General features: G+C 30.7%; 4 protein-coding genes across 4 annotated transcripts; 2 read left to right on the top strand and 2 right to left on the bottom strand.

Annotated features, from left to right (window-relative positions):
• Positions 1-1,876: 1,876 nt before the first annotated feature.
• Positions 1,877-11,054, bottom strand: LOC113518162 (uncharacterized). Its single transcript, XM_026902946.3, has 4 exons — positions 10,805-11,054; positions 8,933-9,122; positions 7,175-7,378; positions 1,877-3,216 (listed from the first exon to the last, which is right to left on the bottom strand). Exons 1-4 carry the CDS (start codon positions 10,960-10,962, stop codon positions 2,980-2,982), a joined length of 789 nt encoding a protein of 262 aa, XP_026758747.2. The 5' UTR covers positions 10,963-11,054; the 3' UTR covers positions 1,877-2,979.
• A 3,149-nt stretch (positions 11,055-14,203) lies between these two features.
• LOC113518161 (esterase FE4-like) lies at positions 14,204-16,659 on the top strand. The gene is made up of 3 exons (XM_026902945.3): positions 14,204-14,491; positions 14,709-15,946; positions 16,342-16,659. The coding sequence occupies exons 1-3, from the start codon at positions 14,300-14,302 to the stop codon at positions 16,535-16,537; spliced, it is 1,626 nt and encodes a 541-aa protein (XP_026758746.2). The 5' UTR covers positions 14,204-14,299; the 3' UTR covers positions 16,538-16,659.
• A 684-nt stretch (positions 16,660-17,343) lies between these two features.
• Positions 17,344-20,785, top strand: LOC113518554 (cholinesterase 2-like). The gene is made up of 3 exons (XM_026903536.3): positions 17,344-17,812; positions 18,344-19,602; positions 20,355-20,785. Exons 1-3 carry the CDS (start codon positions 17,636-17,638, stop codon positions 20,551-20,553), a joined length of 1,635 nt encoding a protein of 544 aa, XP_026759337.2. The 5' UTR covers positions 17,344-17,635; the 3' UTR covers positions 20,554-20,785.
• A 924-nt stretch (positions 20,786-21,709) lies between these two features.
• LOC113518553 (uncharacterized) lies at positions 21,710-24,409 on the bottom strand. Its single transcript, XM_052902693.1, has 2 exons — positions 23,645-24,409; positions 21,710-23,555 (listed from the first exon to the last, which is right to left on the bottom strand). The coding sequence occupies exons 1-2, from the start codon at positions 24,391-24,393 to the stop codon at positions 22,025-22,027; spliced, it is 2,280 nt and encodes a 759-aa protein (XP_052758653.1). The 5' UTR covers positions 24,394-24,409; the 3' UTR covers positions 21,710-22,024.
• Positions 24,410-26,302: the final 1,893 nt, after the last annotated feature.

Raw genomic sequence — 26,302 nt, 5'->3', positions numbered from 1 at the left:
TATTAGTTATTGATTCGTCCTTCGCTTTTGAGTTAAATTGTTAATTCAAAATAAAGTCATCAATCAGCAAACTAATAATTAAAACAATTAGACAGTATTAGCTTTTTTGTTAAGAGAATTTTTTTATGTAATTATGAAACATGTTTATAATAATGAGATATGGAAACCAAGTATACATAATACAATGTGCCACCCATTGCACGCCTCATGCATTGCTAATCCTGAGGTTTAGGTTGCTATATCTCTCGTCTCAAACATTGCACTAACATAAGCTTACAGGCCGTTGACCTTAAACCCCAAAACGAAACAACAACACATTCTATTCCAATACTTACTATATGTATCAAAATATGTATATGTATTTACAAGTCGGTGTAATACCAAATGTGTATATATGTACCAAGGATAATGTTTTTCGAATGATAATTTTTGAGATGCATAATGATGGTAATAGAAAAGCAGGAGATCTGTAAACTTAGTACTATTAGGTTCTAATGTTATGGTAAAACTTTTTAAACTTCTAATTATTCTCTTACATTATTTTCTCTCTTCATTATCATCATATCAGCTTTTAACTGTCCACTGCTGGACATAAACCTTCTCCTTGGGGGATTTTTCCATTAGTTGCCACGCTTAGTAGGTAAATTGGCAGCCGCAGTCAGACTTTAGAGAGGGGCGCTGCTGCCCATCCCTCGCCCTCTTTAGGCGCCTCTTACAACACCTACGAGAAAAGAAGGGGTGGCCTATTTTATGCCGGAACCACCCGGCCATTTTTAATATAATAATTTCTATGTAATTTATATATTTTATGACAAAACAATTAAATAATTAATAATATTAAATAATTAATTGAAATTTAATAATTTATATATTTAGATATTTTTTTCTCGTGATCAGCCATTGAGAAAACTACAGTTAGTTCGCTGTACAAAGAAAAGATATGTACATATGTAATCCATATACATATATTACAACCACTGAAATATCTTCAACCCGTATAAAAATAAATAAACAAAGCACTGTATACAAGGAGGATAAGAATAATACGAGTGCTTCACAAATATTTTCAGGAGGTTGCAAAGCATTTGTTTCTTGAATACAAAATTTATTATTCTTACGTCTTTAGGAAGCGTATTTCAACTGTAAAGCCCGAATTGTAAAAGAATATACTGTCACAAAATTTAAAATTGGAATGAGAGCAAAAGGTGAATCAGTAGATCCATAGTTTACGAGCATAAACAATCACAGAACATAATTATTTTACAATTTCAAAATTAGAAGATATTATGAATTTCAAATAAGTACTTATCTACTGTTTGTAACTATAATGTAGGTAAATAGTAACTCGTTATTAAGAAATTTCAACAAAGTTATTGTTTTGCAAATCTTTATTGTAAAAAGTTCAGACCAATGAAATAGGTATTATTACTGTTTACTTATTTTAAATACTTTCTTATAGTTTTGCTATTTTATATTATGACAATCTATATGACATATTGTATGACCCCCCTCCCCCCCCCCCTCCCCCATTAAGAAAAGGACTATGTTCAGCAGTGGACAGTTGATGACAACTGATATTATAACGATAATATGACATAATTATTGTTTTCTATTATATATTAGCTATTCTAGTGTGAGAGGTGCTTAATACGGAGTAGAGGTTTTTGCCATCGAAACTTTATTTTCCAATAGATGTAGTGCGGGTGTTACATCACATAAAACGTTGTGGCTTTTGGCCCCCCGTACATTTTATGACCCATACAAGTTGTGCTCGGTTTTTTGTATCGAAAATTTCTTTTGCAGTAACCAGACATATCACAATAAAATATTTAGTATTTATTTATGAAATATATGAAAGGTAAATGAAACTCGTATATAAATATTATATATGTTACTGTAAAACCCCAAATTATGGTAAAACTATTTTTTTTTATTTTACATCAAACAAATAACATAGTAAATACATATAAAAAAAATAGACAAAAAGTAACACATGTTCAGTACGTGGTGCTCGTCACCCGTAGTGAGAAAGATAAATTAGTTTAATTTTGGTAAAAGTCCCATAAATGATCTGTTTTTTATAAAATCCTTACATGTTGGTAAATACTGAGATTTACTGGTAAAACCTAAGATTTACCAATTTACGTGCTTCTACAATAACATATATATTTTATTATTTTTTTAAATCAAATTTTACCTAGAAACTAAAATTGAGCACCCAGTTCACTTAAAAAGTTAAAAAGCCAATAAATTCGATGTTGAGCATACACAAGAACTAAATCACATCATTTAGGCTTACAATTTTATACAAAATAAAATCTAATCTGTTTTTTAATATTTTTTTTTATATTATATTAATTGAAATTTTAACCATACGTATAATTTTTTGTAGATAATTGAGAATATTACAATAATATTACAAAGTTTCTTTCAGTATATTCTTCAGTAGTCAGTACAGGTATATTTTAATAATTTTATTTAAGGTGAATTTTATACTACGATTGTATTCGTACTATATTCCATTTCAAATTAACTTGTAACTTTACCACGGTTATTGGTACATTACGTGAAATAAAAAAAATATACATGGAAATTGATTAAATTCTTTTAATATTTGTTTTTGTACATCAAGTTATGTTGAGTACAATCAATACAGGGTAACAAGTGTTTTTTATTGTCTTAAAATATTACATTAACTATTTAAACTATACTTAAATAATGAGGTCGTTGCCCTGTATTGATTTTAGTATTAGTTTATTATCCCATTTGGATTATAACAAAATCATACTCATCATCAATATTTTTGTATTGAGGTATTGAGATATGATATATTTATTAATGATCCATACCTCAATACGAAAATATCGATCAAAGTATGAGTGTGATTTTGTTATAATGCATTTGTGTACATTGTTCCAACAATAATTGACAATAATGAAATATAAACCACAATTATAAAACCCTAATAAAAAAAAAAAGTTATTCATTTTCATAATATTTTGAAATTGCGTCTAAAATAAATTGGAATGTTCTAGGATTTATCCATGTGAGACCTGATGGTAATTCCGAGGGGTCAAGACTCCTTGCTTTCCTGCCAACAGTGCGTTCCAGGAAGTAATCGTCGTACTCCATACTATAGTCCGGTAATATAGGGTTGAATTTCGCATAATAAATGGCAGAAAATGCGGCATACAGTAGAAGAGCTGCAGTGAATAGCTGAAACGAAATAAAGTCGTGATTAGGTATAATAAAAATGTTTATTATACGTCCGAAAGTAACATGTAGGTTTAACATGAGAACATTCTCGTATTGTGTAATCTACTTATTAAGATTTACGATTTGTCCTAATGTAGTTTTTGTTTATAACGTTTATAAATACAATTTATAACAGATAACTGTGAAAAAACATACAGCAGTAATCAATAAAATGAATCTAATCCGAGTACAGCTGCAATAACTTTCTTGGACTTAAAAAAGAGTTTCTTCATTAAAATGTGAACATGTTACGCAATGTGCAATATCTTCATTTCATCTTCTTTGAAATGGTTCACTGCCATGTAGTTTGATTAGATTAAATTAGATTTTTTTTTTTTTATACAACTTAGAATGGCAAACAAGCTGACGGCCCACCTGATGGAAAGTGTTAACCGTCGCCTATAGACATGAGCAGTACCATGGACATAACAGAGTATACTGTTTTGCCCATGATACCCTCCATGCGTTGCCATTCCTGAGGACTCAGATGTTATTCCTCTGTACCCAGTACGAATGGGACAGAGGTACCCAAGCAATTGACTTTTGTACAAAGTCTCCCTCTGGTAAGTTCATACGATAAATTATCGACTCTATATAACGTTGTGGATGATCATTATATAGTACAGTAGGTGATTTTTCTACGTCACTAAAGACAGGTTGCTATAAACTGACTCGTTCGACATTCAATTCTGTTTAGTCATGAAAAGCCATTTATCTCCTTTCCGCGGGATCACCTATCTAAATCTTGTTGATAGTAATAGATTTCAGAAATGTATGTGACGTTTACCCGCCTTAAAGGTGAAAAGCCGAGGGTTTATAATAATATGAACTATATAAAAATTTCTATCGTAATATCCTAATATCTCGTAACTGCGATTCCGTCCTTACGTCATATCTATAGTGATAGCAATGTGCCAAATATTGATATGTATAGTGAGTAAAAATTTTTCAATTATAAAGTTGAAAGTTAAAGATGAAATTTAAAAGAAAATATTGTTTGTAAAAATATAAATATACCTAACTATATATAAATCATTTTATGCTTAAATGAAGCTAAATAAAATATTTTCTCTATTTAGTAATGCGTAATGGGTAATGCGTGCACCATATTTACAGTTTTGTTATATTTACAGATTTAAGATACAATTCAACCGGTTTGATATAATCATATTGTTTTTAATAAATAGATGCTCTAAGCAAGACAAATATTTGATAAACAATTCATTTATAAAACAATTAATTATAAGGTTATTTCGATATGTATAATCAATAATGATCAAGAGATCATCATTCGTAGTATGGGAAACCAACAAGTTCATTACCGCGACCCGCACGCTTGAAGCAAGAAGCTTGCAAGTTACGGCACGAATGTAAAACGAAAAATCACCATTGCGCTTTGTACCACGTTTCTGTATTGTAAATGCACAACAACCATACAAATGTTCCACTTGATAATTTATTTACAGTTCAAGGCATCTATCTATACTAATCTACGTTTCTAAAGATCAGGAAATTACTAATCAAAAACTCGGTTCAGGCTGACTTGTTTCCGGTGTATTCTTATTTTTTTTTTTACAACGCAGTGGGCAAACGAGCATGCGGCTCACCTGATGGTAAGTGACTACCGCCGCCCATGATCACCCACAACATCAGCGGCATTGCAGGTGTGCTGCCGGCCTTTTAAAAAGGAATATACTCTTTTCTTGAAGGTTATGTTGTCGTATTTTACGACAATACGAATATTAATCGCTTGATGGATTACACTGTTGAAACTTACTGAGTTAAAATAGATTTCATTTTGACATTAATATTCAAATTGATTTCATTTAGATACCTATTCGTAAACCACCTCTTTTACTCTTATTAATAGCTAATCATTTTAAACAGAATTCAAAAAGCATCAGGTTCTCATTTAGAATGTATTTTCTATGTATGTGTAAGCAACGTATTTGCCAATCATGATGATTATTGTATTAATTTATCCATTGTGTGTTAGTCTAGTCTAATGCTAATTCTGATCTTTTATAAAGATTAATATCAGAATTTTTTGTGGTACAAAACATTAGATCAAAATATACATAGTATCATAAAAATATAAAATAAAATATAATAATTTATTTTCTTACTTGTTATTAAGTCATGCTAAGTTTAGCATGACTATAAACTTAAAAATAACAATACACAAAGACAATACAATAAGTATATTTTGTTTTAATAAATATTATGCTACAAACAGGTTAGGTACCTAACACCATCACGCATAATCTGCATTGTAATTTATAATTACAAAGAAGAACGCATGCGGACAGGGGCTTTTAAGTGGAATTGAATATTTAGTAATAAAACTATTATGTAAAACATCAAATATAAACAAAAAAAAATCCGGAAGCACTGTGGAGAAGCACTTAAAAGTAATCACGCCAATTTACAAACTGCACAATTAGATGAGACTATTCAAATGCTTTTCAATAGTTGTTTGTTTGACCTTAACAAAGAATATGCGTGCGTTTATGTAAATTACATGCGAAATTTAAAGAACACCATAATACAATCATCTTTAACAGTGATTAAATACGACCCATATTTATCTAGTACATCGACTTGGATTTATATAGAGGACACGTCTATCACGTTATGCAGTTACTTTAACTTTGCTATATCCATTCCGTCAAAATATTACAGATTTGGAATCTCTACATGAAATTTATGTAGAAAAAAAGGTCAGATCATTGGCAAAATAACATAATAAAATAATACAGTAGGAATATTATGTTAATCCATATTTTAACTATTCTATAAAAAATAATCATAAGCAGTGCAGCTGTTTCATGTAAAAATGACATAAACAGATAAATTGACAAACTGATAAATAAGAAAAGAGTTTTTTTTTTTTCAAGCATTTCCAATTCAATATCGCACGTAAAGTTATTCCCTTGTATCTTACCATTTCAAAAGACAGGTGTTTTGCCTTCGTATCCTGTAGTTTTATACCCTTATAATAGAAACACAACCATGCAAAAGCTCTCTTAATGAATGCAAAAATGAACAGAAGTACCAATAAAACATAGATACTTTACCATGTAGACGATTATTGTACAAATTTTCTCTAATGATAAAAGTAAAATACTTATAGAACTCGTAGGAAATGCATAATGACTCGTACAAGGTCTTCAATGCAAATATTTTCCTGAGTTGGCACCCATGCTTGACGCGACATTGTCGCTCGAACATTACCAAAACTATGTCAATGTTATGACATAAGCGTCATTCTTGCATTTTTGATTATTAAAATGACGGTATAGCAACAATTTTTTTGGACGCCACAACATTTAACGACGTCATTTTATCGCTACGATGCGCTACGTTGCACAAGAGGTCATACTTATTTGTACGTATTTATCAACTACATCAAATTACATTTTACAGCTTGAATATAAAACATCATATTTTTTTTCATCTAGTATTATTGGAACGATAATACTGTAACATAGTTTTCTTCTGCATGACAAGAGCCATTCTCTATCAGAACAACTCCGTAAATGAGTATGTCACTCTTATAAAATTTGTCGAAAAATTTACATATTAAAATACTGTATGATGAATGTACCAAAATATAAAAGACATCGTAATTTCTTTAAAAGTGCCACGCTACCCTCTTACTTTTCAAATAAAAACATTCCATATTAAGAGAAAATAGATAATAAACGAACATCTGGGAATACAACTAAACAAGAAAAAACAAAATAGATAGATCAAGAGCGTAAAAATACCAACTGAGAACAAACTTAAGTTTATGAACGCCTACAATGTCACGTATTTGTTGTGTCTAGCGAAAATCTCAGTAGGAAGTTAATTGTATAATTTGAGCGTTTGTAGAAGAGAACTCTACGCCTCATGTTAAAATAAAAAGTAAATCTACCTGGAAAACGCTCCAGAACTTGAAAGATCCTTCGTTTATGATCCAGTCGTAGTAACCAGCCCACGGGTCCGTGTATCGTCCTTGCTTCATAGGTTTCGCAGTCGTCGTCGTCGTGGTGTCGTGGTAGTGGTGCTCATCATAATAGTCGTCAAATCCTCGGCCGCTATCTCCAAACGTGGTGTTAAATGAGTTTGATTTTCGGAGCTACAAAAAATACTAAAAAGTTGAAATACATACAGCAAAACATGGGAGAGGGGAAGCAATTGTTAGTGATGGAGAGTGGCGGCTCTATTGGTAGTGATGATTTATCCTGTGAGATCAATCTCCACATGATCAAGCACATGACTCCTTTTGTTGCAGGCATAGGCTACAGTGACCGTTTACCATGAGACGGGATATATGTTTGTTTGCCACTTCGTTGTTTAAAAAAGCATCCCCCTCGAAACTATCGTGCTTAATTCTTATTGATTTAATCATGTTAAACTCACTGACTTGATTTCGCCTATCATCACTCACTAGTACCCAGCCAGTGTATACCGATAGCACGGGCGAGTTTACCATTTCATTAAAAACTACCACCTTCTTTTTGTATAAATAACTCTTATCATGCTGGCTACTTTAAATTGGTAAATAGTCCCCGAAATAAATTTCGAATAGGAAAGGAAAGTTTTGTTATCGTCTATTTTTTACATGCGTAATCAATAAGCTTCATTGCCGTGACGATATCATATTGTTAATTTTGTCATGATCTTGTTTCTAGTCGCTAAATTTTTGAGAAGCAAAACCATAAATTATTCATTTCTTAAAAATAACATAAGATCGATTTCTTTTAGAAACTGATTTTAATTTTAAGAAACAAATAAAAGAATAAGCCCTGTAAAATTTCACCAAAATCATAAACGCCTAAAATATTGCGTTTATTCCATATACTAGAGTTTCTGATTTTGACACAAGTTGTATATTATTTGAGTACTACTATAATTTACAGTTATATATATGATATTATAGATACATCATAAATTAATAAATTTACATATATATGTGAACTATAATATTGTATATTTAAACAAGGAGTGTAGCTTCAGTTAGCGCCGCTGTACACACGGTCACCCAGTTCAGGTAATACCGTTATCACTAACCTGACTTGGATAAATATGAGATATCTAATAGATTATACTGTTGTATATAGCAACACTGTAACCCTAAAAATTACTATATAATATTTTTAAATAATTTAGCCCAAACCTCTAACAAATAATTAAATGTTTGTGCCGAAATTAGTATTATATGTAGTTCTGTATACTTTTGCCTTTCACTTGTCTATATCTATAAAAAATAACATATGACGATCATAAATTGTAAATAAAAAAAAAGTTGTTTACAAAGAAGAATTGCCATCGTCATATTTCGAATTAATAAAATACATACATATAATTTATTTAGCAATAATTCATGGATAACATTTAGTATGATTTCGGGGTTGCCTTAACTTATCAAGTTTAATTATTTTATACTGGCTGTTTCTCGTGGCTTTCCTCGCAAATAAGTATATTAAATATCCGATGTGTTAAGGTAGAATAATAAAAATCTTTTCAACCATATTATAGTGACTGAGTAACCACTTTACAAATGTCTAGCCATCTTTACAAACTTTTACGTTTAAAATATTAGTAGGATCAGTTAGATATCATTTTTTATATATTAACTAAATTAAAAAAATTAACGAAATATTTTTGGGATATCCAAAAAACTACTTACTACAACAGCTGTTGAGTTTTTAGCGGTGGCTAGGCTGTTATTGGCTCGACTCTTATTGATATTCCTGACAACATCAAGGAGAGTCCTCAAGCCTGCCAGGATCAGCTCAGAAGGCGGCATGTGCGTGTTAGACGACTCTGACTCCTCAGGAAGTTCTTCAAATAGATTGTCAGTCTGTGTGTTGCCATTACTGAAATTTTTCATACACTTCACATTAAATACTTAAAGAGATGATTGTAAATTATTTTAATGCACATTTTAATTAATAAACTGCATAAATTACCTAGGGGATTTTCATAGTTTTAGCACCAACCGTACTAGAGTTATATTTAAAATATATCTACTCTAAAATGTATCACTCGATTGTTTTTATAAAGTGCCTTCATGGTCTTATTACATTTTCTTCCAATACTTAGAAAATAAAAGGAGCTGAGGGCCTACTTAATTAATATTATTGAAAATGATAACCGTGGCCTATGGACATGAACAGGACTATAGATATTACAGAATACTCTATTATGCCCGTGGTATTTTTTACACTACTATGGTGGCAAACAAGCATATCTTATATAAGATATGTATGTATATACTAAAACTACATAAACTATACATATACTAAAAGTTGCAGATAGTACAAAATTACATTAGCTAATATATCTTCAGCATATATCAAAATTATAACTATACGATTTTTATATATGGGACATACAAGTATTTAAGAGAGGAAAATCAATATAAGGGACCACTTCCAATATATCAAGATAAAACATTAAAATTTTTAGAAATTTTGATGCAACACACATAAGCTACTACGCCAAATAGAATGCAGTTTTTACAATAATATTCCTTCAGGTCTAATTTAGAATGTTTTATCTTGATATGCCATTTGGAAGATCTATTATATTGATTTCTCTTAAAAATCCACTTGTATCTAATAGCATGCAAAAAATCGTAGTTATTTTTGATATATAACTGTCTTGAACATATATTAGCTAATGTAATTTTTGTACTATCTGCAACTTTTAGTATATGTATGTCTTATGTAGTTTTAGTATATACATAATATCTTATATAAGATGTGCTTGTTTGCGATACCATAGTAGGTGTAAAAAATACCACCTACACGGGCATATATATGATAATATTCTGTAATATACTATATAAATAATTTCTCTATAAACAACGTAATACCAATTATACAAACAAATTATTAATAATAATAATTAATACTAGTTAATTTTAAACGTTTGCGTTGTTTATATATATTTTAAATACACTATTGGAACCTATCGCTACCACGACAATTGTTAGTGCAATCCATGTCGAAACCTCGGCACTAAAGAAACGGGTATATATAGATACAATTTATCCGCAAATTTTTCATCATGTTAAGTCTCGAAAGTGTATATAAAAATACCAATCGCACTAACAAAATATTTCGATACGAGTGTATCGTCTTCTTTCAAAATTTAAGTAGTATTTTTTTTTTTTATTGATAATAAGAATTCCACATGAACATCACGAGAAAATGGCCTAATGAACTTTCAAAATGTTGTTTAATTGCTAGCCCAACTTAAAAGTTGGTATACATATTTTATTAAAATCTGTTGTGGAATGAATTGTAAATTGGAATTTGTATCCGATATGACTTAAAAAGTAGAGAATCTTTAATAGATTAATTCAGACCCTTAATTTCATGGTCCCTATAAAATTCCTACAATGGTATTAGTATAAAATAATTACATTATATTTTTCCAAATTACCATACAGACGAAATCGTGGTTTGCTGTTAATAATAATTATACTTGTTATTTTTCTAAAAGCTCTTGTTCTGTACAATTGTTATTATTATCTTATATAATAATTACTTACTGTAAAGGTATATATTTGTATTTCGTATAAGGCGGACTGTATGGCGTAGCAGTGTCGTACCGCCCCGCTGCGCTCGCGCCCACCGACCATAGAGCTAGAGCCGCCGCCGCCCAAACCAACGCGTGACATGACAAAAATAATGTATCCCTCGAAACCATATCACCTAATATGTGAATTATTAATATAACGATTTTTCACTTTGTTTTCACTAGGTATATATTTAAAAAAAGTACTTCACCGCCAGACGATGGCTAAACGACTGACTGATTTGAAATGTCACCGTCCCGTTAACCGTGTAAAGGGAGCGCCTGAAATATAGATTCTGTCAATATATTGTTCGCATGTAGTTGTATGTGTAGCGTGTAAATTAAATTTGCAGTATTGACAGTGAAAGCACAGGCGGAGGCTCATTGATAGCGGCAATACTTATGTCTAACTAAAAATAGGTACACGTTATACATTATCAGAAGGCAACTGCACAAAAATAGTCTGAATACTTACTACTGTAAAGTAGTTGTGCTTGTATGATAGTGTTTCAGTTTGGAAGATGAGATATGGCAATAAAATTTAAAATCTAGAGATACAGGCAGCAATATCATAGTTCTCAAAAATAACATGAGTAATGTCACGTGCATCACAGAGCATTATATTGTATGACGGCCAAATTACTGTTCATGTACGCTTATTTGCCATTCTAAGTTTTATATAATAAATATAATTTATTATATCGAATATTACTTGTCCTGTTTTTAGCCATTTTCATCATCTATTGTTTTATTTTTACCTCCTATTTTAAGCTTTACTTTTATTGTAAACTAATAACTTGTTCTGTCTCGAAGAAATATTCTACGCACAACGGCCCAAATGAGAGGCTAAGCGCGGAAAATAGAGTGGGAGTAAAATAGAGTGTAAATAAAAAACATTCAAAGAAATACTCATATATATATGTTTCTACGGTAAAAGCGCATTTAAATCGCTTAGCTTGTCACTATGCTATTACAAACGAAAACATACCTAAACATACCTATAATTGGTGAATGAGTATTGAACGTATTTATTATATTCGTAATTTTCAACAATTATTTACACCTTCGCCTGGAATTCTTTAGAGATCGAGTTGAATGGAAAAAATGAATACAAATTTAAAAAATAATATTTATATATTACCAAATTTGAAACAATCGAAAATTCATTGGTGATTTCTCGCTCTAAGTGAAGACTCACCCAATTATCTGTAAGACAACTTTATCGCCTTATTTACAAAATAATAAGCTTAACACGCATATTTCTTGTGTATCTGGATCATCGTCCGATTTTCACCTTTTCGTTTTTTAGCCCTAATCTATAATCACCTATCCAAATGTTTTAAACAATACATTAAGTGTGTAACATATTTCATTATAATCCATCTACCGTTTTAGTTCACGCAGTCAAGGTTCCAAAATTAAATCCAAAGTAATAAGTAAATACTTTTTACAAATTGACCCCTGTATACTTTAATATCCATCGCAATAATTATTAATTGTATTACACAAAACAAAAGCTACTTTAATTGTGGTAAATTCATTTATTTTGATTTTAAAATTAAACTATTGAACCAATATTAATAAAATCTCTATAGGACTAATCTGTAAGTACGGATGTATCTTTCAGATAAAAAAAAAATTCAAATCGATGTAAAACTGACGGAGTTATGAGGTAACAAGCGCAAAAACAATGGTTGTTTTTTTAAATGACTTCAGAAAGAAGAAGATTCTCAATTCAGTCGAATTCAGAACCTTCTACTTTTTAAAGACGGTTGATAATGACAAAAATTCTTGTAAATAGATACCTACATATTATGTGTTACGACCATAAAGCTTGATGTTTGTGGGAGCGAATTGTTAAACAAACCCATTACATAGGTATGCCTTACTCATATTCTCACTCACTTAATTTTAATCATTTGTGGGCGTATGTCTATTTTTCAAAGTAGTGGAATAAAGTGATCGATATCGTGGGAAAGAGACAATGAATACATTTTTTGTCAGACACTATCTAAACGTATCTAATGAATTTATATTTACACACTTTCTCAAAGTCTGGGCTTTAATCTGCTGGCGACGAATTCCATTGATCTAACATTTGTAATGAGATGTAAATTTCAGTTTATTTTTTATGTCACTATTTTTTGTCCTCGACTTTTTCAGGTCACTTTATTATATATACAGGGAAAATTTAAATGTTTTCTCTTATTCTAAAAATGTTGATCATAGGCATACTGAGATATCAACGAAATGCTTTTTATTAGGGGGAGAGACAATAAAAATAAACTTATATAAGAAAAATTATTATTTATTTTATATATTTTAATAACTTTAAACTACTAATTAAATCAAGTTAATTGTACTAGCATAAAAAATACCTTTGTAAATTGTATTCAAATCTGTTTAGCCAATTATGCGTGACTGACTAACAAACATCTAAATACCTTTACAATATTAACCTTAGAGCCTTTATGTTAAACCTAAACTTATATGTTGATAGTATAATATCTGTTTCATAAAAATTTCAGTGAAAATTTCTCTTCCTGACTGTCAAACATCGCTATTTTTTTTCATGAAACGTTATAAATCTAATATTAAGTGCATCATGCGGTACATAGAACGTCCTACTTATCTAATAAAACAAGAAACTTTATATTACTATAATCTTAACTGGTTATCGAAATTGTCGCGACTACGTTATAATATTTGAGTGTATATACAAAGAATATTAAAAACATAATTGTAATAAAAACTTTAAGTTGACAACGTTTACATAAAAAATATTCAGCGCCAGACGCCAGACTATCAATTGTTTACAATAAAAATCAAAGATTTAGTGAACTCATGTACCTACCTGTTTGTACTTTACATATTCACTTCTGTGTTTACCTCAAGAATGGCAACATATGAAGGGTATCTATGCCGACACTGTATACTCTGTTACGTCCATGTTACGTTCAAGTCTATAGATAAAATTATAATTAAACGATGTCTATATATAGAAAATATTAAATAAAATTTATATAAGATTTAGATGAGGTCTTAAAAAAACAGAAGCTAAAACAGTTTTTAGAAATTTTTCTTTGTCTGTTTATTCCGACATCTCTCAAAAGGTACTACACCTTGGATTACTACTCCAAATTGGATGCAGTCTTAATGATTAAATTCCTGAAGGTCTAACTTAAAATATAGTATATTGCTAATCTTGTTACGCCATCTAGTATTTTTACTTACAACAAAAATAAAATTTATCAGTGTTCACTTGTAGATTTCTTTCAATTTTAAGTACTCGTAAAGATTAAGTCAAGTACAACCAAGTGATGGTAACTATCATATGATATTGCGATAACATTCAAGATAAATTCAACAATCAGTCTTGCTGATTCTGTAATAGATATAAGTATTTCAGAGTCCGATTAAAATACAACATTGAAATTTACATTACCGTATTGCGAAAAAAGCTACAGTGATGGCTTTGTTCAAAAATCCATTTTCATTATATGTAATCATATTTTTTCATGGTGTTATAGGAATATCAAGTATTGACCCATTAGTCGAAACAAAAGTAGGACTCATACGAGGGCAGAAAGCGACCGATGGTGCATATTCCATGTTTTTGGGTATACCGTACGCAACAGTCGACTCAGCGAACCCATTTGGTGTAAGTTTATTATACTATATATATACTATATATATCTTATATTTGCCCGGTTGTATTATTATAAATATTAACAGAAAATAATTATTGCAATAAATTTTTGCATATATATATATATATATATGCAAAATAAAAAAAATATGTTAAGTTAATATGTTAGTTATGTACCTACATATTTTTATTTACTTTTATTACTTTTAATAAATTCTGTTGTTTTCAGACCTCTTCCCCATATCCCAAATTTTCTGGTGTATTCGAAGCATACAACGATTCCGCTATATGCCCTCAAATTGAAGAGTTCGAGAATAGTATAGTTGGTGATCTTGATTGTTTACATTTAAACATTTACGTACCCAACTCTGCCAGCTCTACAAATCGTCTCCCTGTGCTGGTGTGGATATACGGTGGCATCTTTAAAATAGGATTCTCTGGACGTTACTTATATGGACCAAAATATTTAGTTCGGCATGATATTATCTTAGTGACAGTTAACTATCGTGTTGGACCATACGGGTTCATGTGTTTGGATACGCCCGAAGTACCAGGAAATCAAGGACTTAAAGATCAACTAGCAGCATTGAGGTGGATAAACGATAATATTGAGGCATTTGCAGGTGATACTAATAAAATTACAACATTTGGAGAGAGTGCAGGAGGCGCATCTGTTGATTTGCTTCTATTGTATGCTCAAGAAAAATTATTTAATAAAGTAATAATGCAAAGTGGTACGTCATTATGTCCTTGGGTAATAACAGAACCGGACAAAGAGGCTCCTTTAAAATTAGCTAACTATTTGGGTTATCCGACAAATATTACAGACGAGGCCTTACAATTTTTAGCAACCATTGATACTACCTTGGTGATTGCAGCAACAGATGAATTAGAATTGTCATTTAAACCATGTGTAGAAAAAAAAATTGACGGTAATGAAATTTTAATAACCGAACACCCAAATAATGTAGAACCTAGAAATTTTAATAATATAACTCTTATCATAGGTTTCAATAATGATGAACTGCACGCTTCATATGATGATACTAATGATAATTCAAAAATTTTTTATACATATTTAACAGAGACTTTCAATTTTGAAAATGAACAACTAATTCAAATGGAAAAATATGTAAGACATTTTTATATAGGAGACGAAGAAATTAATGTGAATGTTAAATCTAAAATAACTGACTATATGTCAGATTTGTACTTTATTTATCCTTCTTTTAGAAGCTTACAAAAATATCTTAATAATGGTGCTGTTATATTTCATTATATGTTTTCTTACAACGGTGGCAGAAACTTTGTAAAGGACAAAGATAATATTACAACAGGAAATGCTTTGCATGCAGATGAAATTGGTTACTTATTTGATATATCTTATATGGATGACAATCCGACAGCTGAAGATCAATTAGTTATTGATCGAATGACTACATTATGGGCAAATTTCGTTAAATTCGAGTAAGTATCTTTACTAATTAATCCATTAATTATATCAGTTAAGTAATTATAAAATAATTTAAGATTTTGTTTCACAATAAAAAAAAATCATTTTACTAGATTTAGTTCATTGAAATCACTATACTCTTTATCACAATATTATAATATTCATATCACAAGATTACAATATTTGATATATTACGTGATTTCGACATATCTATATTCTCATTTCGTTGCGATAGATACATGTCTGTAGCCGACAGTACAAATATATAAATTAGATGCCATCTTTAAATCAAAATATGATACTAACAACACAAACGTTAATATATTCCTACCATTAATATTTTCGGGCCCTATCCCGAAAATTTATTAAATTTAAATACATAAAATATTTTTTGCGTTGTTTCATACAGTGACCCGACGCCGGAGACTACAGACCTATTACCAGTAAAATGGCCAGCCAGCACAAAAGACATACTGTTTTACTTGAACATTGATCGAGATATCGACATAAAGAAAAGACCTTTTCATGAAAGGATGACCTTCCTAGATCTCTTCTTCGACCTCAATAGGCAGTACCTTAAAGGATATAGCACTAACGATGCATAAACTCATTTCTTATTCCTTATAGTAATAATGTAGGCATTAAATAGATCAACAAATAATAGCTTTTACTTTAGGTTAAAAAATAATTGAAATTTGTGTTTAATAAATGCTGACCAAAAAAGAAATTATTTATTACGCTAGTTTCTTTCTTTTCATTAATACATTAAATTATTATAATTATATATAATAATGTGAGTGATGTAAATAATATTTCATAAAAGAGTACCTTAATTGTATCACATTCAGAAAGATCAGCAAACTGACAAGACATTGGGCTGACTGTTATGAAGATAATAATATAAACAAGCAAACGTAGTCTAAGACGATCCTTACTAAAGAGCTTCCAATATGTTATATGACTACAATTTTAGTAGATACGAGTTATTCAAAACCGTTCCTTATCTATAAGGGATGCATTGAAAATACTGTAGACAATTGACAATAGAATGATGACTAATTAACTAACTACTCTTATAAAACTAACACTGATATTTTGCTCTCAATATACCCTATCAGGTCGACCTCCACGCGGTTCCCCCTAGAAACTATCGTGACTAATTTATTCTTGAATTCGTCACGATGGCCTAACTGACCTGCCTTTTCATCCTCACCTATCACCTCTTACTGGTGCCTCGCCAGCGTATACCGTTAGCGCAGGCGGGGTTACCATTCCATTATCATCCATTAAAAAAAAAACACTCTGATATACTTATTAATACCCCACTTGATATTGATGTAAATAATAGCCATTTTACTTTTGAACGAAAACCTCTGACGCAAATCACTGGACGACGGATCAAGTAGCTCTCGTACACTTTGAAAAATACCTCTCTTATCTGAAATCTGTATAAAAAGATACAGATATCAATTGAGATAAAAAAATCGTTTACGAATATAAACTTTCCTACACCTAGAATAGTGTTTATTTACGCAGATATTACTATATTGTGACTAGCATTGTACAATCAAGGTAACGTGTAAGATCTTTTGTATACTGTTCTCACGCATATATAATAAAAGTATTAATCCTCGATAGTACACAACATTTCTTTCACTGAATTTGAAACAAAAATATAAGAGGTGTTATTGATTAACAACAACATGATATTGGGATGTTTCTTAATATTTCTGTTTGGTGATACATCAGGGACAGAACGAATTGATCCCTTAGTCGATACCAACATCGGTCTTATCCGCGGTTTACGAGCAAACAATGGCAACTATTCAATGTTTCTTGGTATACCATATGCTACTGTAGACCCAGCAAATCCATTTGGGGTAAGTGTATCTCATTGTTTTTTTTTTTTTTTATTAAAATAAAAATTATAGTAAAAAGTACTGAACTTCTAAGATAGATTTTTAGTTACTATAATTTTAGTAATAATATTTGTAAAAATTTTACTAGTTATAAAGATTTTGAAACTTGCTCAAGTTAACTGAATCATATTACCTGATTTTTCTGATGCAAAAATTCAAACCTGTTGTGTTTCACTATCTAAATTATAAAATAGACAACGCAATTTCTGATACAAGAGACATAGGTAATATATTAAATATATTAGTCCTTAAGTCTATACAATTATTCTGTACAGTCCATGATATTTACTAATAGATATGTGGTAGTATCAATAATTTATGTACCATATACTTATATAAATATAAATTGCTCGAGATATTCTAAATAATACCTGGAAAGTTCGTTATATGATATGAGATAATGTATGATAACATAGAAAGTCTTAAATTGAATTATTGTCTGATTAATTAAGTTCAATCTATATATGTAATATCATAATTAATTTGTTTTAGGTAGCAATACCGACTCCTCGATTCATAGATATATTTGAAGCTTATGACGACTCGGCTATATGTCCCCAACGTGAAGAATTTAACAATACAATAGTAGGATCATTGGATTGTTTACATCTTAACATTTATGTGCCCGACTCAGCGAGCTCTAGAAATCGTCTGCCCATTCTAGTTTGGTTTTATGGCGGTGGTTTCAATAGAGGTTTTGCCGGAAAATATATTTATGGTCCAAAATATTTAGTTAGACATGATATTATATTAGTGACAATTAACTATCGGTTAGGACCCTATGGTTTTACATGTCTTGACACACCTGAAGTACCGGGAAATCAAGGTCTTAAAGATCAGCTTCTAGCATTGAAATGGATAAATAATAATATTGACGCATTTGGTGGTGATTCAAATAAAATAACTTTATTTGGCGAAAGTGCTGGTGGAGCATCAGTTGATTACCATTTGTTATATGGTCGAGAAAAACTATTTAATAATGTTATCTTACAAAGCGGTACCAGTTTCTGCCCTTGGGCATTATCACGACCGAATATGGATAGTTTATTAAAATTAAGTGCCCACCTTGGTTTCGAAACTGACATTACAAATGAAGCATTACAATTTTTAGCAAATGTTGACACAAACTTAGTTATCTCCACAATGATAGAATTAGATTTAACAGATACATATAAAGTTTGCGTAGAAAACGACTATGACAATACAGATAATTTCATTAGCCAAGATCCCATACATGTGACAACTGATAATGTTAAAAATATCCCTATACTTATAGGCTATAATAATGATGAAATGCTTTATCAGTATGGAATTAAAGAGCCTAATTTTTTCAAGAATGCGAATCTGTTTAAAGAACTGCTAGAAACTGGATTTCATTTTGAAAGTGTCTATCTTAAAGAAATGGAAGAAATTGTCCGTCACTTTTATTTAGGCGATGAAGTAATGAGTGAAAAACTCCAGGATAATATAACACACTTTGCTTCTGATTTCCGATTTATTCATCCTTCTGAAAGAACTATCCAAAAATATATTAACAATGGAGCCACAAAAGTGTTTCTCTATTTGTTTTCGTATAATGGACAAAGAAATTATGCTAAGAAAATATTTAACATTAGCACAGGAAACGCAGCACATTCAGATGAGATAGGTTATTTATTTGATGTATCTTTATTTGAACAGGAACCTACATCTGAAGATCAATTGGTTATTGATCGAATCACAACACTTTGGACCAATTTTGCAAAGTATGGGTATGGTATCAATATTATTTTATTATATTTATCATTAAAAATTCTAGTCTTAACTCGTAACAAGCTATTAATTGCTAAAAGCGATTGTCTCACCCTATAAAAAATGAATATTGGCCTACTATTAACTCGACATCCAGGCTAATAGTAAATTACGAATTTTTCTTCTCTTGTACTATTTATTATACTATTTTGTTGTACTGTATTTTATAGTATAGAGATAATTAGCAGTTGTTATTTTGTATTACACACAGAGAAATATAAAATATTCTCTATTTTTAGTTATTCGTCCATACGTAATAATAATAATAATAATATAATAATAATATACATTAATAAGTATTTTAAGGTCACTCAAAGCTTTTCCTGTTTCGATGACTTGAGACTAAAGTATTTGTTTATTTATCAAGTGGTCCATCTGTACTTTTTATTTTATTTTATGCAATTTATAATGTCAAACAAGTTGACCGTCCACCCGATGGAAAGTGGTAACCTTCGTCTATAGACATGAACAGTACTATGGGCATAACAGAGTATTTAAATTATATTATAAAATTTTAAGTAAATCACCTGTGCCAAATAGATGCCATCATCTTATTTATTTTAGCTATAAAGCTAGAATGCCACATGCCTGTAAGTTTGTTATGTTTGCTAGAACGTGGTTTATTATTTGAAAAGAAGTCATATATTATTATAGCTTTGTCACAATATGATTAATATTTTAGTTATTTAAAATGTGTATATAATATTTACAGAGATCCAACTCCCGAGCTGACGGATTTAATACCTGTAAAATGGCCAGCTATCACCGCAGATACGAGACCTTACTTAAACATAGATAAAGTTATTAGTATTGAACACAGGCACTTCAACAACAGAATGGCGTTTTGGGATCTTTTCTACAAATTTAATAAGAATTTTCAAATAGATTACAGTAACAATGAGAACGTTTAAACGCACGGTTATATTAGTTTTTATGTTCATATTTCATAATATAAAATCCTGTCTAAGCGGATGCTTGTTATAAAACAAACCTATATTCTATAGCTTTGTAGATTCAATAGTCTTGACAATCTATTGATAGTAAGTCAAGACAAATGATTTTATAACTTCATATTACAAGGTATTGATTATGTAACATAATTGACTTATGATATTTAATTAAAAAATTAGCAATAAGTTTGCATTCTTGTACTACTTTATTTATAATAGATCTGCCGCTATAGAAGCAACACAAATGACGTATTATGAAAGAAACTAAATTTCATGCACGATAGAATATACATATTAGTTTACAACCATTAGTAGGCAGGCTGATGGCAACTCATGGATGATTCCAGAATAATTTCTGAATGGGCATTCCAAATAAAAACTGCTACAGTAATCTATAGGTATTTTAATCACAACGACCGTGATATAAGTATCTTATATAGGTCAACTCCCTAGAGCCGTCGACAATTTTAAAGCTAGTATTACCTACAAATGTAACAGATATCTAATACAAACACTACCTGCCATCATAACCATCATCTTCCTGCCCTTATCAACGTCAGCGTAATATGTTACAACTATGTATATAACAGCAAACGAATGGTTGTCCATTATCTTAAGCAGTTGTATAGGGTGTGTCTTTATTGACTTTTAGTAATTGTCAAATTACTATTTATGACTATTATAGCGACCAAATTAATGACATCTGAAGAAATAATATATTTAGAGCACAAGATATGTATGAATGTGGAGGAAACTAGAAAGGTACATTAAGATAAAAGCATGTTTGTGGTTAGAAATGGCAGTCTGTGATTTCTGCTGACCTCAAAAGCCTGATTTATTATATTATTACGTATTATTATTTAATCAGACAACTTGATGATTTAAAAGATTATTTGTATAAGCGTTCTTAAATAAAATTTTGATTTCAAATCAATTACCAATTTCCTATCCCGCAAGTCGCTAGTTGTGTAGTTTGAGATAACAATTTTTTTCTTATAAATAATTAAGCGTACGAACCAAACGTTTATAGAAACTATAAGTACAGTGCTTACATCTACACTCCCAGAGAAAAATATTATGCAACAGATAATAGTCCTTAAAGTTGCTACATTTTTGTTATAAAGTTTAAGAATTTTTACAACATAATGGATCAACTCTATTAATAAAATTATTTGCCCTAAATAATGAAGCTGAAACATTTTTTATGAGTAATAAAACGAATAAATATAAAAAGTCTATAAATTTATTGAGCACATAGTTTCACCTACAAATAATATTTCTTTTTTTTTACATCTAAATTAACATTGTTGTGATAATGAACAATATTTAAATGATATTTATACATTTCAGTACATGAACAACTTTACACGGCTTACATTAAATATGTCCAGTCCACAACACCTTACTTTCTACTTAAGTATTTGTCATAATTTTATTTATCTACTTTCGTATTTTCAGTCATATATTTTTCTGCTGCCTTCGCAATAGCTCTCGTTACTCTACCTGTTACCTCGTGTAAAGTTTCATTAGAAAAATTCCAAGAATCTACAGATCGTTTAGAGAAAAATGAAGCAGTCTGATCATTAGGACGCCAACTATTTGGATAAACAATTTTGTGTCTCAGAATGGCCTTAATTATTAATGCTCCTACGTAAACTATGAAATACACACTAAAATACAGTGGTAAATAGTATAACTTTTTCCCCAAATAATAATAACTGTACCTATTTACACGAGGCATTTCAGTAGTAGTTGTTGTCGTTGTCGTATGATGATGATGATGATGGTGATAGAAGTCATGGTCATCAAAGTCGTGATATTTTAAATCACCAGGAAAGTCATGTGGAAAACCATGATCGTCCATTGAACTGGAATCCATGTCCGGTTTCATATCTTGCTGCGGTTGTGGCGGCGGAGGCATCATACCTATATCTTTTGTATCATCTCCGCCTTTAGTATCACCTCCATTCTTTGAGTCATCCATTCCACCATGTGGTTTATCAAATATCAGTTCTGGGTAATCAGATTCATGATGATAAGAAGGTGGTCCATGATCGTGATACCCGTAGGTAGGAAACGGCGCATGATCTTCTGGTGGTGACACAGGTGGCGGCTTATTATAATTATATCCGTGAAAATCAGGCTTATCTTCAGGCATTGAATCCATGGTTGGATCTGGTTTATTATAAGTTCCCATGTTCATTACGGTAGGGCTATCTAAAGACATTGCAGGTTTATTGTAGGAATAGCCTCCAGTATTCATAGTTGGTGGAGTATCCATAGCCATAAGTGGCTTATCATAAGAGTAACCGTCATATGGTTTTTTTACTGATGGAAGTGTTGGTACAAAGGCAGGAGGTTTATATCGATATCCTAATGCCATTGACATGTCATCGTTGTCACTATCAGTGGGAGGTGCATCAAACTCGGAATCATTAGATGTTTCAGCTGGAGGCTGGTACGATATAGCAGTAGGTTTTACTGCTGGAGATGATACCATTGGAACAGAATCAGCAGTTGGTACAGCATAAGGAGGAAACGATTCGTAGTTTGTAGGTGAAGGAAAATCATCTGCAGTCAATTTAGGTGGAGGTGGAGGTGGCGGTGGTACCAAGTTAGCGACTGTTTTCATTGGTGTTGCAATTGGACTAGATTGTTTAGATTTACTTCCATAATCATGGGGTAGATATGGCTGTGCTGGATTATAACGTTCAATAGGTTGACGAACAATATCAATGTCTTGAGCCTCACCTCTAACTGGGTTTTTAATTTCTTGAAAGTTATCTAAACTAGTGAACATATTATTGTTCCCCTTTTTACTATTAGTAAAAATATTGGATAGGGGTTTCTTTAAGTTTTTCATCTGAAACGGTTTTAAACTGACATATGGAAAACGAATATTCTGTTCTGTTCGAATTGCTCGTGATTCATTCTCTGCTCCATTTCCAGGATTAGTTCCAAATCTGCAATTTCAAAATAGACATTATAAACTTTATGGTTATTAATAAATAGAACTACTTAATGAATTTCAGTACATTAATAAAATACCTACCCAGGTAAAGCAAAGTTTTCATCGACTGCATTATCCTCCTGTTTTTGTTGATACGTTTCTTTGTTGCTATTTGTTTTACTATCTTCCATGGTATCTTGATTTGTTTCGGACGTAATAGGTATTTCATTCCATTTACCAGAATACTGGTTATATTTTTCACTATCGATTATGTGCCAAACATTTTCCACATCAGCTGGTGCTGCTGTTGTAGTAGTGGATGATGAAGCCATAGTAGATGAGATGTATACAGGAGCAGGGGGATCGTTATTGTACAAATTATTATACAAAGCAAAATAATCTGTCATATCATTACTAGTAGATTGTGATTTTTCTTCCATTTTTTCTGTTGTAGTTTCATAAGTTTTATGTGAGTTTCTATTTATATCTTCATCGGGTACGTATATGGATCCCATTGTAGTACTTGTCTTAATTTCTGTTTTTTCCTTTTCTAAAAGCTTTCGTATTGATTTCTTCATATTATCGCTGTTATCAGATTCAAACTCAGCGAAAATCAAATCAGGAGTTTTGACCTTCAGTTTCGGTGTAGAAATCGTAGTGGTCACATTTTGCGGTGAATCAATCCTTTTAATCCAATTATGATAGTAAAATGGCGCTGATCTTCCTTTGTCAGCTCCAGGTGAATGCGGCGAAGGTGTTACTACGTACACTAATGGTCCAGGAAGGTTTAATCCATTAACATTAATTTCAAATAACACAAAAAGACTGAACACAATGGCAATTTTTTTCATTTTTAGTAAATATAAATATATTATTTATGTTTTTACATTTGCCTTTTGCACCGATTGAGTGAGTGAACCACTCGGATACTGACTAGAAAATGAGGAACAAGAGTATAGATATTCAAATATCTCACGTTTTCAGATACCGAGTGTAAAATTGTGATAATTTTTAGCGGTACATGGGTATGTAGCACGGCTGAAACACGATCTATATGACCTGCACCCGAGTTGCAATTTACATTCATTAGCATGATAATTAATGTCACCCGAAGTAGGGTTAAAAGAAAGTGTTACATATTTGTACAAGTTATTGTGCTTACACCACACCAGAAAAGTCTATATATTTTATTTAAAAATTTACAATAAGTAAACTGTATTCCAAATTTTATCTAATACACATACATAGTTTGTGTGATAATAAAATACCACATAAACTATGTAGTCAATATCGTTATAGTACAAATAGTTAATAAAACATATTAACCACTAAATTCATATTTATTGTAATATAAACACAGAATAATACGATAAATAAAATTTTTGACAGCGACTCTCTTATTTATTCTTCTTTTATTTATAAACATATTCCTATACTAATATGCATAGTATATAATTACATTTTATCTTTTTACTTTTAAACATTGTCCTAAATATTTATATAATATATATATATACGACTTGGAAGTTAAAGACATAAAAAACTTTTCATGGATTCAATTATCTGAATGACATTAATAAACACGAAGCTTAGTAATTTTATTACGACTAAACTTGTTAAGTCAATTATGGACTAATTACCTGCTGTAGTGTAGTAAACATATCTAAAGTGCTACAACTGCAATTCTAATTAGAGTAATAGCATACATTTCGCTTTTGTTTAATTTACGTGGATTAGCAAAAGCTATTAATATTAAAACCAGTAGGTATATATTCCACAAGGAAGCATTCTTGTTTTTAGTTTGACTATCATTTTTGTTGATTTTATTATTGTATATAATAAAATCAAGAAATCAAGAAATTTTAAATCTTTTTACCCCATCCTTTATGTAATAGATGAAAATGGAATCGCAACCCCGTTTTCGCAACAAATATAGGTACGCTTACGGTTCACTAAATGGATGCTGAGAGATGATAGACGAGGATGAAAGCAGTCAACTAACTGGCCAACTGGCCCATAGGGAGGGAAATAAATTATTTGTAATGAAAATTTGTAATTACTTCCATCCTCATCTGGCGTCCTTCACTGGTGCCCCGCCAGCGTATACTGATAGCGCAGTCAGGGGCGCAGTAAGTAGAATAATACTTTATTTCTATCCACTAAAAACATTGCTCATCGTGATGTATTCCACAATAATCTATTACGATTGTTTCTTGTGTGAACCGCGTGAAGTAGCAAAAGTCGACCTGAGTGGATATATTTCTAGTAAAGAGGCTTTTAAAAAACTTTCCACTAGGTAATCAGCGTGCTATACTTATTACCACTACTGAAAAAATATAAGACAAGCGGTCATTCGAACTGAGGAGTTTTCTAAATTTTTTTTTAATTAACAAACTCATAATATACATTTTACTCCTATTATTATAAAGTATGAGGTAATAATAAATAAGTAAAAAATATAATCTTCTTTTTTACTTATTATACAACCTAATATCAATTTTCTTGAATGTGTATAATTTATAGAATTAATGTTTCAGAAAATCTTCATTTTTTGTCTATTGAAGCAAACCTGCTCTTTTTTGAGCTAATAAATCACGCACTTTTTCAAGACAGTTATCTCTTCGCACGAAATCTTTAAAAATTATTTATATTATATGTATATTCGGGTCAGATTCACTAGTAGAACATACCCTGAAAACACATATTAATCTCTTTCATAAACAGTCATGAAAACGACCCTGAACGTTCTCAAGAATGCAG

This window comes from Galleria mellonella, unplaced genomic scaffold, assembly GCF_026898425.1.
Source record: "Galleria mellonella isolate WM207_F2 unplaced genomic scaffold, CSIRO_AGI_GalMel_v1 utg132, whole genome shotgun sequence".
Classification (NCBI taxonomy): Eukaryota; Metazoa; Arthropoda; class Insecta; order Lepidoptera; family Pyralidae; genus Galleria; species Galleria mellonella.
This window is presented reverse-complemented; position numbering and strand designations above follow the sequence as displayed.

Bases quoted from the DNA above. Each gene is read 5' to 3' on its own strand.
- LOC113518554 (XM_026903536.3), top strand. From the start codon at position 17,636: ATGATATTGGGATGTTTCTTAATATTTCTGTTTGGTGATACATCAGGG. The intron at 17,813-18,343 runs GTAAGTGTATCT...AATTTGTTTTAG, and splicing joins ACCCAGCAAATCCATTTGGG to GTAGCAATACCGACTCCTCG. The intron at 19,603-20,354 runs GTATGGTATCAA...TAATATTTACAG, and splicing joins ACCAATTTTGCAAAGTATGG to AGATCCAACTCCCGAGCTGA.
- LOC113518161 (XM_026902945.3), top strand. From the start codon at position 14,300: ATGGCTTTGTTCAAAAATCCATTTTCATTATATGTAATCATATTTTTT. The intron at 14,492-14,708 runs GTAAGTTTATTA...TGTTGTTTTCAG, and splicing joins ACTCAGCGAACCCATTTGGT to ACCTCTTCCCCATATCCCAA. The intron at 15,947-16,341 runs GTAAGTATCTTT...TGTTTCATACAG, and splicing joins GCAAATTTCGTTAAATTCGA to TGACCCGACGCCGGAGACTA.
- LOC113518553 (XM_052902693.1), bottom strand. From the start codon at position 24,393: ATGAAAAAAATTGCCATTGTGTTCAGTCTTTTTGTGTTATTTGAAATT. The intron at 23,556-23,644 runs GTAGGTATTTTA...TTGAAATTGCAG, and splicing joins GAAAACTTTGCTTTACCTGG to ATTTGGAACTAATCCTGGAA.
- LOC113518162 (XM_026902946.3), bottom strand. From the start codon at position 10,962: ATGGTTTCGAGGGATACATTATTTTTGTCATGTCACGCGTTGGTTTGG. The intron at 7,379-8,932 runs GTAAGTAGTTTT...TATTTTTTGTAG, and splicing joins AAAACTCAACAGCTGTTGTA to CTCCGAAAATCAAACTCATT. The intron at 3,217-7,174 runs GTAGATTTACTT...ATTTCGTTTCAG, and splicing joins AGTTCTGGAGCGTTTTCCAG to CTATTCACTGCAGCTCTTCT.